A 16,816-nucleotide genomic window follows, 5' to 3' on the forward strand; every position below is an offset into this window, starting at 1 on the left:
TGTCTGTGTGGAGTCGCTGATTGTTGTGCTTTTCAAGTGCTGTGTAACATCAGCTCCGTGGCACCAGAGTGTATCTGGAGATCGGGGCTGGGGCTGTCTGCCCAGCTGTGCTGATGAGGCACTGCTGGCGGCTGGCAGAGAACCCTGAGATTTTGCATCCCAGTACGAGACGTCGTTTTGGAGACCGCTACGTGGAGACAGAGACTCCCACCTTCAGCTGGGGGCACCCTGGCAAGGGCACGACCCTCAGGTGCACAGGGGCCACGGACGTGTCTGTAAGGCGTTAATTCACTTTTCAGCTCTTAGTCAAGTGCAACAGGTGTCTGCAGAGCGGATTGCGTGCGGCTGGACGGGGACCTTCCTGTGAATAAAGGTTAGTGGGTTAGCCCTCCCCCTCAGTAGTCTAATCAAACACCTTATTTCATGGAAACCAAATACTGCTTTAACTGCACAAAGGCTTGGCAACACAAACATGTATTTACTGAGACAAAGCGCTCCTGGCTTTGAGCAGCTGGGGCTGGTGGCAGTGAGGCAGGGCCGGGGAAAGGCCCCGGCTTCAGCACCCATCAGCTCCCAGGGAGCCGGGCAGCGCTCTCTCTTGCTTGTGTGCAGTTTGTGTGGTGCTGTCACGGGGAGAGGTGCTCGGACGCCCTCTCGGTGCCCAGCCCCTGTCACAGAGACCAAGCACAGGGCTCAGCACCTGCTGCCTGTCACTGGAAACATCAGATTTTGGGTGTTCATCAGGAATTACCTTGCTTGTTTTTTTTTTTTTTTCTTCATTAGCATTTTCTATCTGTAGCTGAACTGGCTTTAAAATAAAACTAAAGCAACCTGCCAGGGTGACCAGGGTGAGAGGTGATCACAGCTCCCGTCTGGCCCCACCCAGTAAGGGTGCGCTGGGCGGCTCTGCGCAGGGCAGGGCGCGAGCCTGGCCATGGCACACACAGCCCCCGGGGTACACACACAGCCCTGTGGCACACACACAGCCCCCGGGGCGCACACACAGCCCTGATGGCACACACACAGCCCCCGGGGCACACAAACAGCCCCCGTGGCGTGCCAGAGGGAAGGGGGCCGGGGACTGCGGGTGCAGAGCCTTGGCAGCGCCATGCAGGCCGCCCCCTTCGGCAGGACGAATCCCATTATTTGATAACGCACTAAAGCAAGCTGTCAATTCCCCCGTAGTCCACGTGCTAATTCTCTGTGCATCTTGGTGATGAATTTAAGCAGAGGCACCTAATTAGAGGCTTCAGGGCATGGTTTATACTGTCAAGGAAATGTTATACAAACAGACGCTCATTTACCTTCATATTAACTGCATGACCTTAATCTACTAAAACGTGCATGAATTCAATCCCGGCATCTTCCCCAGTGTGCAAGGCACTTTCCAAGCAGAGCAGCTGGATGCTGCTGTGTGCATCACAGTGAGAATTTTCTTCCAAAGGGAGCTGCTTCGTATAGTCCTGGATATCCCAAGAGCTCTTCAAAACATCCAGCAAGGATTTTGACATTTGAAATAGCCACATTTGTCTTTACCTCTGTAAAAACTGAATTATGTGAAGCACCTAAAATCTTTTGGGGATGCGCTGAGAAGGTCCTTTATCATATGCCCACTGAATGCATCTTCCCTCCCGTCACAGCTCTTCTCCCACATTGCTATAAAGTCAGCAAGCTGCAGAAATAGCACTGAGGTGGTGTGGGGTGCTCACAACGTGCAGCCCACGCAGATGACTGTATTGGGAAAGAAAAATCCCAGAGCAGCACTGAGCTGCAGCCTGCCTCTGTGCCTGCAACCCAGCTCCACGGTGCCCCACGCTCCCTGGGGCAGCAGCACGGGGAGAAGGCACGGGACATGCCCGAGAACCCAGAGGAGCCCGGGCACAGAACCACCCGAGGTGTCCAGGTCCTCCACGAGGCAACACGTGGCCTGCCACAGCCCAGCGATGCCAACTGCATTTTGGGGTCCTGGGCCTTGGTAAGGCCTTCCCGTTGGGTTAGCACCTCTAAATCAGCACATCTCAAACTTTAATTTTGGACAGGTTATTTGGGACTGGAAGTTCCCATTCACTCCTGAGCTGGAGATTTGACACAATCAGACTGCTGTGACCACCATATGCCGCTGGCTGTAAGGAGGGGCAGGGCGATGGAGCCGATGGCTCAGCAGGGCCACCCCACGCAGCATCCCCGAGGCAGGGGCAGGAGCGGCTGAGAAACGCCCGCCCCAGGGACCCTGGTGGGCCTGGCCCTGTGCCCAGCCAACAGAGCGCTGGGCAGCGCTGCCCCCGGGCAGTGCTGGCAGGTCCTGTAGGGGCTGATGTCCAAGCGAGCTACAGTCCCACTTGACGCAATGCCTTGGCCCTCAGCTGGCTTCCCAGGGGCTTGGCCGCCCCGTGGCAGCAGTCAGCCACCAGGAGGCAGGTAGGACGGATGCTTTTCCTGAACCAAGTGCGTTCCTAGTACAGCCACCTGCACTGCCGGCATCTGAAACACAATCCCTCCCCAGCTGCCTACATCACTGCAAATGGCCTTAAGCTCCTGTCTTGGTCCTCAGAGTAGAAGTCCCAGGGGCTGGTTAACATAATTAACTGCTGGGGGAAAAACAAGAAGTTTCTCCTGAAGAATCCTTCCTTCCCCACCCAACGCAGAGGAACAGGTCAATGTAGAACATAGAAGAAATTGAAGGAAACACTTTGACACCACCATTCCCACCATCTCATCGTTAACCATAGAAGTGAAGAACTACACTAGAAAATGATGTTGTTTGGCACCCAATTGCACAGATGGGATCTGAATGTTAACGAAATTTAATTTGATGCTGCACAGTATCACACACTATTTTGCCAAGCACGGCCAACAGTTTATGTACGATGAGTGCGGTTCTTTGCTTTACTCTTAAATCCACAACTCCACCAAAGTCCAACAGAAACTGTTATCAGGCCTGTACAATCCATATATAAAAAGGGTTGGTTTATTGTAGTTCAAATACATAAACTGAACAATCCCAACATTTCAAAATTAAACTTTAGAAACACAAGTTTAACATTCAAAACAGGAGTATAGTTTACAAGAATTACCCAGAAGGGAAATCCACAGTCTAATCCAGATGTAAAGATCACTTTATCGCAAATAAAAACGTGTTTATTCAACCGTCCTGTTCTGTTCTGGTAACCACTGTAATTTACCAAGTGTTTCCAACTTTGAGTAAAAATTGTTAGACAAATCTTCACTTGGGCAGAGCAACCTGATTTTGTTTCTAATCCACGGATAGGGTAAGGAACAAAGCAGACCTGTGAGCAAATTTAATTTGGTCTCTGTAGTCCTAATTCTCCTCTCTCAGCTTTAACTGACTTTAATGGATTTAGTTCCATTTAGAAGGGTGAAAGCAAGCACAGGATCAGGACTTGTGTTTCCAGAACGCAGTCTTCAGTAATCGGTAATTTCAGTTATGAGACAGCATTTCATCTCCTCAGACAGGTGACCATGGGTGAACCATTAGGAAGCCAGTGGCTCACGTGTATTACAAGTTCAAACCACAAGCACAATCATCTAAGACTTGCATACGTAACACTGCTGAGAAGAACGCCCCCAAATATCAGACATCCGTACCTCATACAGACACACTATTGCTCTGAGATCTGAAGTTACCAAACACAGCCCACATTTGGTTTTTGTCAGTCATGCCCAAAAAAATCATAAATAACTTTAATGTTCTCTCTCCCCATCTTTTTTTTTAATTTTTATACAGAGACCATTTTATGTTCACAAATGCTGCTTCTTCCTCTGCTCCCAAGATGGTTTTGCAATATATTCACGGTAATGTATATGTATAAACCTGACAGATGGCTCATGCAAGCTTTTTTAACAGATACCCTGTTATGAGAGTATTCATAATTATTTTGTTGTTCGTCTTGTAGGCTCTGAAGCTGTGGGTGGTGGAGGTGGACCTCGACGGTCCAGGTCATCTACATAGGACACGATGAGTTTGCGTCTCTCTTCTGGTACACAGTCAAGTACCAGGTATCTCTTGTCATTTTGTAATATCTTCTCTACATCTTTCAGGTGCTGATCCGACTCCTGGATCAACTTTTTGGATCTGAAAGCAAGTGTAAGAATTACCACCTGACAGGCATCAAAATAAAGCCAAAAGCGGCCTCTTTCTGATGCAGATGTTTTTGTCAGATAAAGTTGGAAGATGAAAACTTGTAAGAATTAAGACATCAAATTACTTTAAGACAAAAAACAGTCATCAGTTTGTTGCCACGTACAGAGAAAAGCATAGTAAAAAGATTAGTTCTTTGGTGATATGCTACACACCTGTACGTTATAAATTTGGTCTCTTTCAATAGGGTTCGGAAGTCAGCTTTGGCAGTAATGTATTTGTCTCTAATGTACTCCTCGAACTCCCTTTGTTTTTTCTGAAAGGGAAAAGATAAGCTTAAAGCACAGAATGCAGAGTACTTCATGCAACTCAGCATGCTGAACATAACTAACAATTACACGTTGAATGTATTTTTATCTTTTGCATTTTTAATTAAAAAAATATTTCTGTTCATATAAAACAGAAATCATTTCAGCAGTCACTAGCTTTCTCTGTATCCTGCATTATACTGAAAGTTAACAACACCGATGCAAACCTCTTACCCGGTCACTTGAAGAAAATTTAATGCACCTTGGATCTTCTTTAATTATTTTTTTCACTTCTTTCCACGTTGATGTTAAAGTTATCTTTCAGAAGAAAGAAAAATAGTTAAAATTGCAAGAAGATTAGATTCTAAGAATATGGAATGTTAAATATCTCCCAGGTACACTAACACAGCTGTTACTGTATATCGAAATGTTGGTTTTGATTATTTATACTACTATATTTGTATTTTTAATTTTATAGATTTACTTTTCTTCATTAAGATAGTACTCTCAAGGCAAAGTCCTCATGAACATCATTTACTTTCCAACACATTTAACATTCATATATACATAAACGTACTAGAAAAATATTTTTAGAAGTTTTACTTATTAAAAATTAAAAAAACAACCGCTTCGAAGTAACATGTCTGTCATTTTGTTCCATCACACTAAGATCCACCTAGTATTCTGAGAATTTTTATCTAATGCATTAAAAATAAGTTAAAAACTGCAGGATTAAAGAAAGTTGACTAAAGTTTGCATGAGGTTAAAAAAGAGCAAGACTCCCTAGAACCCCACAGTACACCAAACAGGTGATGGATTCCCATTACATTGCACAGAGCAGTGCAATGGCTCAGATTCAGTAGCTCAATATAAAACAGGAGAATGTCAAGACTGATAAACATGGTAAGATTATTTACTGATACTAACACAAACATTGGATATTTGAAAGACCACGATGCCATATAGTAAAAGCTACCAAATAGCTTAACACTGGAGAAATGTGACATCCTGCAGGAGATAAAAAGATCACTGATTATAAGTTTAAATGAAAATGAACCATACGTTAAACTGAAATAACACTCAAGATAAACAGCTACAGAAACATAATGTACACATTTTCTTAAGAAGAAAAGACAGTGGTGAAACAAAAGGACTCAGGAAATAGAAACAACCAAAAATCAGCTTTTGTGATAGAAAAACAGAAAAAGATAAATTATATACTGGCAAATACTACACAATGTACTGGCAAAGGCCTGAAGTTTGAGCATATACAGCTCTTACCGCTGAAGTTTCATCCAGAAGTTGCCTAAAGTGTTCCCTCTTCTTTTTGGTAAGTGCTTCAATGTGTTCATTAAAGAGTTTCTCTTTCTCTTCTCTTTCTAGCAAGGAGCCAGATTCCCATCGATGATCTTTGCGTAGAGTCCTTCTGGTGTCAGACCAAGACACATCTGAAGAACGCACCTGAGTCAAAGGAGGATTATTATTTAAAAGCATTTTTTCTATAGCTCACTGATAATTGTTATACATTATTAAGCTTTCTTTTTCTCTCTTATTTTAAATTAAGGTTCAATCTAAAGATAAAAGCTATTTAAAAAACATTATGAGACAATGGCAGCTTTCATTATAAATACTAAGCAAGCAGTGGCAGAGGGAATTACTTTGCCTAAGTTCAAATGTAGATAGAGATACCATATACTATATTAGCTGTAAGTGGTCTGGAGAAGTAGCCTCAAATATAATTATTTGCAAAGAGATACCAGGAGCTTTGCAGTGCCTTGGCTCTAGTCTGGAGAGACTGTGTTTGGAGCATGAAGAAGAGACAACACAAGAATAAGGAGAATATTCCTAATTTTCTAGTTTTCTAGACACAGAAATTTACAGCAGCATGTCTAAAGATCTGCCATCACCAGTGAGGTGCTGGAGAAGCACGGCAGGAATAATACTGTCAACTAACCCTTTGGGCAAATTGTCAGAACACCAACCCTAAAAGCAAAGCCTCCTCTTACAAACAATGCAAAACTCCCAACAGGAAAAAGGGAGGGCAGTGGAACAGAAAATATAATTCTATTTCTATATATATATTCAGCTACAATTGACAAAGAGCTTTTTCGTAGTGCAACAATCAGCAAAATGCACTGACCAGCTCCTGCAACGAATAGATCAGGAGAGAACCTGTTCATATCTTACCATGTCAGACAGAAGCGCTTTGAAGTTCTGTATTGCTTCTTCACGTTTGTGCTGCTCACGTTCTCTGTCAATTTCCTTGGTTTGCTCTGAGCGAGCTTTCTGGACTTCCCTCTCCCGTTCACGCAAACTTGCCTCAATGCGAGCTTGTCTTTCCAGCTCCTTTTCTTTTTCAGAATCTAAGTTCTGAAACATAAGAAGAGCAGAAACTTTTCTCAATAATAATGTGACACCTTTCATATTTTCACTAGGCAGGTAAGCAAACTAAAGGATTGTCCAACTGAAGGCATCTTGGAACAAAACAAAGTGATTTAAGATGTAAAAGACTACGAAACTTTGCTTCAAGAACTGTATGCTACAGAGGCATTGCAGGGTTATATGCTGAAAGAAGTTTGGTCACAACACTGGTCCCAGAACAACTATTCTTAGGAGCATGTTCCTCATATACACTGACAAACTGAGTAAAGGGCTGGGGAAAACTGTATAAACCAGCTGTTAACCGAGCTATACGGACTCAACCATTAATTCCCTGGAAGAGAAAAGTAGGAATACTGGACAGAGAGAATAACCCATGAAGGAACTGTGTATGAACCACCTGTAACTCTGCGTGAAACAACTGATACAAAAATTGCAGCAAAGGAAACCGCCCATCCTGGCTGGGACTAGTCCATGTAGCATCTGAATTTTCTCAAGTTTTAAAGCCCCTGACTTTACGTGAGTCTCTGTTTCTCTTGTTCTGCTGGAGAAATTCTCACATACATCTTGTGTGTTCATGTACATGTGCAGGCATACACATCCCACGAACACTTGCACCAGCAGTACCACGGATGGTACTTCTAAGAGTCAAGCTGTCCTGCAGGGTGCTTCAAACTAGCAATGGTACAGAAATCTCTGAAGTACGGAACGAAGGCACCCGAGTCCGTCTTCGATACATCCCACATTAACAGCAACATAACCAGCAGAACATCCAAAGAGACACTTCCGAATGTCACACACACCTTTGCTATTTTTTCTATGTACTGCTTGAAAAGGTCCTCCCTCTGTGAAGAGCTATCCACTGCTTTGTAACGAGGGTCAGTCTCTACTTTGTCCTTCACTTTGCTCCAGCGAGACTGACTGTCCAGGTGGTGATTAGCCAGTAATTCAAAGAAGTCCATCTTGATCTATTTCACAGACAATAACAGAAAGACAACACTTGAGAAAGGGGCTGATACGTAACAGTTTGCTCTTATGAAAAAAGGAATCAACTTACCTCCAACAGAGGGAAGTATACTAATTACATACCATTACAATTACAACTAATTACATAACATGTCTAAAATTCACTTCCCCTTTGGGACAATTTTGCTAAAGCAAGTAGATTTAGTGGATCTTCCTAATCTAAGATGAACTATATTCATTAAAGAATGATTCAGCAATATGATTTTTATTGTTTTACTTCAGCTTATTTTTTAACCTTTTATGTATCACAGTAACACGCTACTCATTCCACGTTGTAGCTTTTTGCTATCAATGCTTCAGCAGCTATCCAGTTTTAAAACGGGCACTAAACAAATCAAGTATTTACGGATTCATCTTCCAAGTGCACAATGAACAGAGGTAAACACTTGGATCTGCTGATAAATAGCAAAATGGATGTAACCAATGAAGAATTAAGTGCTTACAGTGATCAAGTAAGCTACAGTTGAGATGGATATGAAAATATATATTAAACTTTAAGAAAACGTTTTAGTCTACATTTTCTATTAGAAATGGGACTTCAACACTGTCCATAATGCTAGCAGCATGAAAGGCTGGCAGAGGATCATACTTTTTTTTTTTAATCTTGAGACAAAACTAGCAACATGTTTTCACCTGAACTCCCAGAATCAGCAGATGCATGAGCAACTACTGTGCCTTTATTACCTATCTCATTTTCTGGGGCAGGTACTTTCCCTTGTTGCTGTCGCATTGAGGTCCTAGTTTTTTTTTCCCATGTTATTTCCACCTCTTTATGCCATAGAAGTCCGGTTTGGCATTTAAGCCTCCACCTCTGAGCAGCAAGGGGCAGATTGGCCTCCTTGCACCTCAAGGGTGCACACGAGGTCAAACACGCTGCCTTCACAGCGCCCCGACCCCTGGCTGCCCACAAAGCAAGTTCTTTTGTCCTGGCACACGACTTAAAAAAATTAGTTGAGAAGGGCTGGCCATTCAGTTTTTACTACTTGACTCCTCTCCTCATCCCTTTAAATAAGGGGGCCACCAAAAGCTGTTTAGCTCCAAAGCACAGCTTCACAAAGGAAGAAGGCAGACGGACAGGTGAGCAACCTGTGTGCCAGAGAAGCGCCATCCTGATGCTCTGAAACGTGGTTGGTTACAGCACGTGCGAATGAGAACAGAACCCACATTCTGCAGGCTCACCCAGGGATAATTTTAGCTCTTCACAATATCAATGCATAAACATAAAAGGCTTTACAGACATTTTTTTCTTTACTATATCTGGGAGATTAAGATGGTGAGCACAGATTAGAACAAACTGGTTAGAGCCAGTGGAGAAGTTACTCTGGATCTGCAGCACTACCACTTACACCAGCTGCACAAAATCCTAAGCAAACCATCTATTCATTTTAAGATTAAGAATGTTGTTTCATAACATCTTAAAACATGCATGCAGAATAAAAAAATGAAGCTTTCTAAGCCATAGCATTAGATATCATCAGAAATATCTGTCAGAACATCAAACAACGCCCAGCTGTTACTACAGAAGTCCATAAAGTAAGGGTATCGCAAAGTTAAACCAAAGTACCTGGCACGAGTCACGTACGACAGATATATCCCATGGGACAAACAGGATAAAAACTACACTCACAACACTGCTGAAGTACTTTGGCACCAGCTGCAATACAAAACCAAACCTAACAAAAAAAATACAGTGTGTAGGAGGATGTTTTTACAGGAACTGCCAGCAGCATTCCCCTGCCCTCTCTCAGACACTGTGCAGGCACCACCCTGACCACCTGCTGCTCCACTAGCCATTGACTTTGAAGAAAAACAGGATCACGGAGCCAATTCCCTCCTGAGAAAAGCCAACGGCCCTTTCACACTTTTCATACTCTCAGGGCATGGCTTTAAGGCAGTCAGAACTACCTTTCATCTGCCACGTACACAGCACAAGTATTGCCATTTGTTTGCCAATTAAGACAAAGGGGAAAATTAAAAAAAAAAAAAATAAGACAAAAAACATCTCCCTGAGGAATTTTTAGGATCACAGCTCTTCCATATACGGGTTTGATATATCTATAAGCACAGTAACCAGCTGGACTAACTAATGTTACAGAAGAAAACTGTTTTGATCTCTGTGCTGGATGCCGACGCTGACCGGCAACGTGGCAGCAGTGCATTGCCAACTGAGCTTTGGGAAGTCAACGTAAGGAGGGCTTAAGGCTTGTCTGCTGGCACTGCTCATCCTGAGGATGTGCAACAACGTCCCCATGTCCTGGACAGTACAGCAGGAACTTGGCCAAAGCCATCAGCTCGCAGGTCACTCCCAGGTGTCCTCCCCTGCCTCTGACCACGCGTACCTGCTCACCTCCATCACCTGAGGGGTTTCGATCCTGTTTCCTCACTGACGTTAGCCACGTGAATAAAAACTACTATCTGAAAACTCAGCTGGGCCCTACCACCAGCCAGCAAGTCATAAATATTGGATAACTTTAAACCCTTACGTTAAAGATTTCTGTAAAGTTGATCCTCCATAAATAAAGATTTTGGACTTTTAAAACAGACTGAGAAAGCTTCAGGCTAAATGCATTAAATTTTGTTTTCTTTTAAACACTTTCAAAATCAAAGGAAAACAAGACTGAAAATATTTCAGGTGTATTTAGAAGTCTTTTTTTTTTTTTTTTTTGGCAGTTAACACATTGCAGGTACAACTCTCATCACTTCACAAGGTAAAAAACTAAAAAAATGTAAAGTACCGGAACTGCGGGAGGCTAAAGTCACCACACAGAGATACCAATTCTTTCCTCACTAGGGAATCCCATAATATTTGCGTGTCAGTGATTGACAGCTGTCAGACTGAACTGATTGACAGGCCGCACAGCACATAACTGTAAAGTCTATCCACTTGTTATAAAACAGAATACATAAAATGGTTACAAAACGCTTTTGGAGAAAAAAAAACATTATTTCAAAAGCAAACACACACAGTCTCTCGTAACTTTTTAACTTAGAACAATCATGCAACAAAACATTTACTTTTTTTTAAGCTTTCAACTTCACTAAGCTGCAAGAATGCTTTAAAACTCCATTCATAACTGAAATGCAATATGTAGAAGTCTAGTTTTGAACTACATCAGTTCTCCTCTGAAAGCACAATCATTTATTGAAAATATCAGCAATAAGACAGTTCGCAAAAAACGGAGAACACAAAATCAAATTAGACCAGAGTGCCTCAATTAAGAAAAAATATGCAAGACTTATTCAACAAGTAAACTGTCTGCAAATCTAACGTTACTCAGCATTTCTCTCTTCAGTAAGTATTTAGTAAGCGAAATTTTCATTAACTTTGTGCTACAAAAGAAATATTGCAGACTTTAAAATGTCAAAAATGATTAGGCTTTAGAGGTTATTTTCTCCATTCGCACAACACACAGGGACATTTAGGTAAGAGGCTGCATATTCTGTTGGTAATAGTTGATGCCACCTCCACAGAAGCCTGCTCCCTACTATTGACAATAAGGTCAAATGACATTTGGAATTCATCAATCTTTAATAGCCGACCTTTAATTCTAATAAGCAGCAGTTTATACATAAGATATATTTACTGAAAGATTAAAGTCACTAAAAGTGCTAGCTTTTAGATGGAAAGAGAAGACATGGAAGCTGTTTGAAATTTAAATAGAGCAGCCTACAGAGAATTTTGAGATCTTACTGCCTTCACTGAGAGAACAGGGAAGTAACGGCCAGTTCTGGATTCTCAAGCCAAACAAAGCAAGAATTTCCTTTCAGCGCTTCAGGACTATATATTTTTTGTTTTAAATAGGGAAAAAAATTAGGCCTCATTCCAGTTAAGAATATGTTACGTGCTTAGGAAAACAAAAAAAAAGTTAACTCAGTTTCATAAAATTAGGTTCTAAGTTGGTATAGTATACCTGCAAACTTAAAAACAGTTAGTTCATAAAGACCAAAGAAACATCTGTAAAATGCTTACACTGTAAAGCCTCTATGGAAAGAGAAGGACTGAGTCTCAGAGAAGGCACGCTGGAAACCAAGCACTGGCTTTGTCCCATCTCACTCAGGCTCACACCATTCACACTGCTGGAACTAAAAAAAATCACCTTACCTTCTCCCCTCTGGTCTTCGAGTCTTCTTTTTCCTTCTTTCTTGCCGCTGTGATAAACTCATTAAACAAGGCCTCTCGATCTTTCATCTTTTCAATTGCCTTGAATCTCGAGTCTTTAGCATGCTTGGCTGCAAATTCACTAAAAGTAGTTCTGCAACAAAATGGCAAGTGAACTAATTTGGCAGAGCCGTCTTTGCTGGGAAGCAGGTGCAGCAGAGAAATATTTCTTCTGCTAGAATACATGCCAGACCACAAAGAACAAAAAAACACCCATCCTATGTTCTCACTATAGAGATGTTTGATCAGTGAACTACAGAAAGGAGTCAGGTTTAGGCACACACATGAAAGGTATTGTTAAGAGACTTCTACGGTGCAGTATTTTTGTTGTTTTGGTTTTAATAGCACTACCTGCAGAATGTGCAGGTGTAGGAACAAAGATTATAATACAACCAAGAAATTAAAAAAAACCCTCAGCTGACTACAAGTCTTCTTTTTTTGTGGTTAAGCAGTTCAGCCACCAGTCTGTCCAGGTATTTCACAGCTGTGAAACTAAAAGATTTACATGCATTCACTTGCAGCCAAACCATGCTAAGAGTTCACCGAGGAAATCATCGCTTGGTGTTAGTCATGATAGAACCCTGGCTGAATGAGATCTTCCCCTACCTGGAACATGGTGTAGCTCTATCTTAAAACACAGAGGGTCGAAAATAGATTAAATGCTATGGGCAGATGCAGCACTATTGGGCTTTCAACCCATTATTCCCACAGCATTTTCCTGACAGTTCTCTCACCTCCAGGGCCAGATTCCAATCTGTGCAGTAAATGTAGTACTGCCACTTACCTCAAAAAAAACCACTACTGTGCTTTTTCCAAGCTCTGATGCAAATCTGGCCCCAAGAATACGTGAGACACTTATAATCATACGAATGTTTCATCACAGCATGGAAATAATTAGACTTGGAAAATCCAGCCTACTGTTGCTGTAGGGTAAATTGAAACAAGAAGAGAATTTGGTAGCTTATTCAAAAAGATCAGAAAGTGAATGTATAGCTATATTGAAGAACAAGAGCTCCTTAAGTGGAACACAAACTCTTGAGCATGTTGGACTGAGATAGATGATTAAAAATAGTCTGACACTCACAGAGGTACAGCAATATCTTTAGACAAACACTGAAACCAGAAGACAAAGGATAAGATTAAACAAGACAGTCATTCAGTTGCAATTCTCTTTCCCACCCCAGCCCATAATTAGCTAAGAATTAGTCCCAATATGATGGGCTGGAGATATCTTGGAAGTTGAGAATACTAAAGCTAACAAGAACAGTCCATGTTAGTCTCTGAATGCTATACTGAACTCACTTTTTTTTTTAATTTATTTCAAATATTCCCATGTCTCCATTCTTCCCAGACCATCAAAATTATTGCCATTATTAAATGAACAGACAGATGTTTCAAATAAGAAATATTAATCAGATTTAAAGTAATTTAAAAGTTTACATAACACTGGATTCCATGAATTTCCAACATGGATCACTGAAAAAAAAATTAAGCTGAAGTGAACCAGATGAGATGTTATTTCACTGTAAAGGAACTGGTGCCAGGTAATCCAAGAGACGCTGAAAGAGAATGTTTTAGAGCTCATCTGTTGACATAAGCACATACTTCATGAATTATACACAAGAAAGCTGTGGAACAAACCACTGGAGCAATAAAATCTTGAATGTTAGCATGTTTACTGTTATCACTGCATTTAGGCCTGGACGTGAAGGGTAAGGAGTAATTTTCTTATTACAGCAACCAAAATATTGTTATATTAATATATTTTGTGACCAGAAGAAGGTCCCTTCAAATCCTCAAACTGACAAAACCTCCCTAATACTTCTCAAGGAATACTAATATTCTCAAGAAGAAAGAGTTATGAAAGAAAACTCTGATCTGGTAGCGGATCTTGAGGTCTTTCTCACATTCCAAAAAGCATGCTGGGGATTTCTTCAAAATGCATTAAAAAATCATGAAAATACATAAAACATCATAAATGTCAAGTTCTATTATTTTATGGATTGTGTGAGTGCAAGCAGGCAAACAAAGATTTCAACAATACCTGATTTTTCTGCTCTTTGTCTCTAATTTTGAAAGAGGTTAATCAAGTTAACCTACCCAATACCACCCAACGTACTTTGTTCTAAGAGCGTTCATGCACATGAACGAGAAAGAAGCTCCTACCGTGGATTAATCTTTGCTTCTTCCATCATTTTCTTGAAATCCTCCTTCGCCTGCATTATTTTGTTTTTCTTCTCCTTGCGCTCTTCTTCAGCTCGCGTTTTCACATACTGATCAAATACCTGCAGAAACACCAGTTGCTGACAAACCATAGAAACCTGAAGCCACATAAGCTCCAGGCAAGATGGGAGAAAAATTCCATTTTTTCCTTTTGTCTTACTTCCTTTCCTCCCACCACAGAACCAACATAGACAGGGCAGAAAGAAGGGTTAAGGATGTTTTGTACTTCAATATGCAAATTATTCCAATCTACTGAACATGCAGCGTACAACACATGAACACGTAATCTGAGACCACCAAACAGTTTCTTACATGTTCATTTTATGTTAACATTTTCTGGGGTCATGTGCTTAAGAAAGCAGATCCTTCTTGTATTCTTGAAGTTTTCTATTTCCATACATCCATTTGAAGAAAAGCTTCTGGAGCAAGATTTTTTTTTTTTTTTTTTTTTTTTTAAACAATGAATATGTGCTTTAGGTTTTCCACACTTATTATTTTTCATGAATATCTGGATTAATCATTGTCCCAGGAGTTTGACAAGATAGTGAAGATTCTCAACATTTTGTTCAGGTTTTGAGAGCTTTCTGTATACATGTAACTTTCACTGTCCTAGAGCACACATCTTGCCACAACAGGAAAAATAAAAAATGTCAACTCGCTCCTCCTCTTTTTGGCTTTTCCCTTTTCCAGACAAACCCTAATCACAACAAAAATCTCTTGCAATACTGATTACGGAAGAAGGCTAAACAGGAAAAAAAATAGACTGAGGACTTAGGTAACACCTGTACTAGATGTGTCTGGAAGGGGAGTGAATTCTTTACCTGTTTTCTTTCTTTAGGGTTGAGAAGTAAGTAACGAGGATCAAAAACTATCTTGTGTAGTTCTTTCTCCCATGTTGAAAAAGCAGAGACCTTTAATCAAAAAAAAGTCAGATTTTAACTGTTAGGTTTCCTTGAACATGCAGATGCTGTAGAGTTTTGCTTGAAAACTATACGACATCTGATGAAAAGAGGGAGACAAAAATCATGCTGAAGTTTTCATCACTAATAGATGATGAGCTGTAGGGGTCTGCCATAGCAAGTTTCAACACTAATTGTCTCTGAGAACTTTAAATAATAACACACACTTAATTACTCATTAAAATAACTACTACGGTGTGACATTTTAAACTACATCAGAAGAAAGCTTTGAGATTCTACGTTCTCATATCCCATGCCTGCCCTATGCCTTTTCTAAATATTATGAGTTTAAACAATATTTCTGCTACAACAAACTTAAAGAGGTTCAAGCTCATTTTAATTACTTTTTATTAAAATTATCCCATAAGAACTAGTTAACAAAGCTAAATTAAAGCTCATAGGTAGCTGGAAACACTTCATTTTTTTAATAAAGTTACTACATGAATTCATACTCTGATAGGTAAGTTAGGCTATTAAGAACTGATTGTATAAAGCAAATTTCAAATTTAGGTAACTAAAAGCAAGAAGTCTCCCATTTAAGGATAAGGATGTACAGACTATAGTGGAACTTACTGTTTTTACTGTGTAGGAACATTTCCAAAAACATTAATTGTGTCCAGTTCTTACTTATTTTCACTGGCAGCTTTCAACTGTGTACTTACTTAACTTGGGGAAAAAAAGTAAAAAACAGTCTTGATACTATTTAATTTCACTTAGAAATTCTGCTAATTTTAACGTTCATTGAAATATAGGCTCTTGAACAAAACATATCCATGAATCAGAAGAAAAATGAAATTGTTTTCCTTGCATAAGGCACTGCAGGTTCTAAATTAACTAAGAATTAAGACTTCTGCCTGAACTTCCTTTTCTCACACCCCTTCACTCACTCACTCTCTCACACACACTTATTTCTCTAACCCCTCTTTCTAGAAGCATGTCCTTGAATTGTTTCATCCGAGCCTCCAGAGGGACAATGGCTCTCTCTCGAGCGGCTTTAATTTCAGCTTCCATAGCAGCCTCCTTCTCTGAATCAATATCTTTGTTATCATCTTTCCTGGAAAAAAATTAAATATACAGTACAACTTGATAAGTTCTTTGTTGGCTCTGTACGTTAGATTGAACTGCATCAATACAGAACAGATAACAGATTAATTCAGAATTACTGGCTTATAAAACATGGAAACCGTTCTTTGAGATTTGGATAGGAATGCTTTTCATACTGGAAGAGTTCAAGTAACCAAAGTGTTTTCAATGACTTCAGTGTCACCAAGTGGGGCCAAGAAGTTAATACATTCTGGTTTTGTTCATTGGTCTCACCAGACGTGCAACAGATTTTGTTAGCTGTACTAACTTTCCTCTTCTCCCGCTCTAGACCATGAGGCCCTGTGAAAGGCTACAGGAGTCAGTTCAAACTGAGAATACCTTACAATCATTACGGCAGAAATGCTGTACCACGAGTGATACATTCATCCAAAGCATTTCTGAAAAGAAATGCGTGGCTTGTTGATTAACTGTGAACATTATAATCATCCCTAAGAGTACACAATAACAAACAAAATGGTAGAACTACTTTTAAAATAGTGCGTACAAGTAACTCAGAGTAAAGTGATGTGTATCACTTCCAATAGGCAAAACAGACAGACACAAAGAACTAAATAAAACA

General features: G+C 40.5%; 1 protein-coding gene across 4 annotated transcripts in view; it reads right to left on the reverse strand.

Annotated features, from left to right (window-relative positions):
* Positions 1 to 2,946: 2,946 nt before the first annotated feature.
* TCERG1 (transcription elongation regulator 1) overlaps positions 2,947 to 16,816 on the reverse strand; it is a 34,924-nt gene continuing 21,054 nt past the window's right edge. For all 4 annotated transcript variants that reach the window (XM_027468721.3, XM_027468720.3, XM_027468719.3 and 1 more), the window contains 10 exons: positions 16,072 to 16,207; positions 15,016 to 15,105; positions 14,138 to 14,256; positions 11,915 to 12,065; positions 7,590 to 7,754; positions 6,595 to 6,777; positions 5,689 to 5,868; positions 4,642 to 4,725; positions 4,315 to 4,415; positions 2,947 to 4,093 (listed from right to left, as the gene is read on the reverse strand). In XM_027468721.3, coding sequence (XP_027324522.2) covers positions 3,892 to 4,093; positions 4,315 to 4,415; positions 4,642 to 4,725; positions 5,689 to 5,868; positions 6,595 to 6,777; positions 7,590 to 7,754; positions 11,915 to 12,065; positions 14,138 to 14,256; positions 15,016 to 15,105; positions 16,072 to 16,207 — 1,411 coding nt within the window. In that variant the 3' untranslated portion in view covers positions 2,947 to 3,891. The remainder of the gene's footprint in view (positions 4,094 to 4,314; positions 4,416 to 4,641; positions 4,726 to 5,688; positions 5,869 to 6,594; positions 6,778 to 7,589; positions 7,755 to 11,914; positions 12,066 to 14,137; positions 14,257 to 15,015; positions 15,106 to 16,071; positions 16,208 to 16,816) is intronic.

Source organism: Anas platyrhynchos, chromosome 14, assembly GCF_047663525.1.
Source record: "Anas platyrhynchos isolate ZD024472 breed Pekin duck chromosome 14, IASCAAS_PekinDuck_T2T, whole genome shotgun sequence".
In the NCBI taxonomy this organism is placed as follows: Eukaryota; Metazoa; Chordata; class Aves; order Anseriformes; family Anatidae; genus Anas; species Anas platyrhynchos.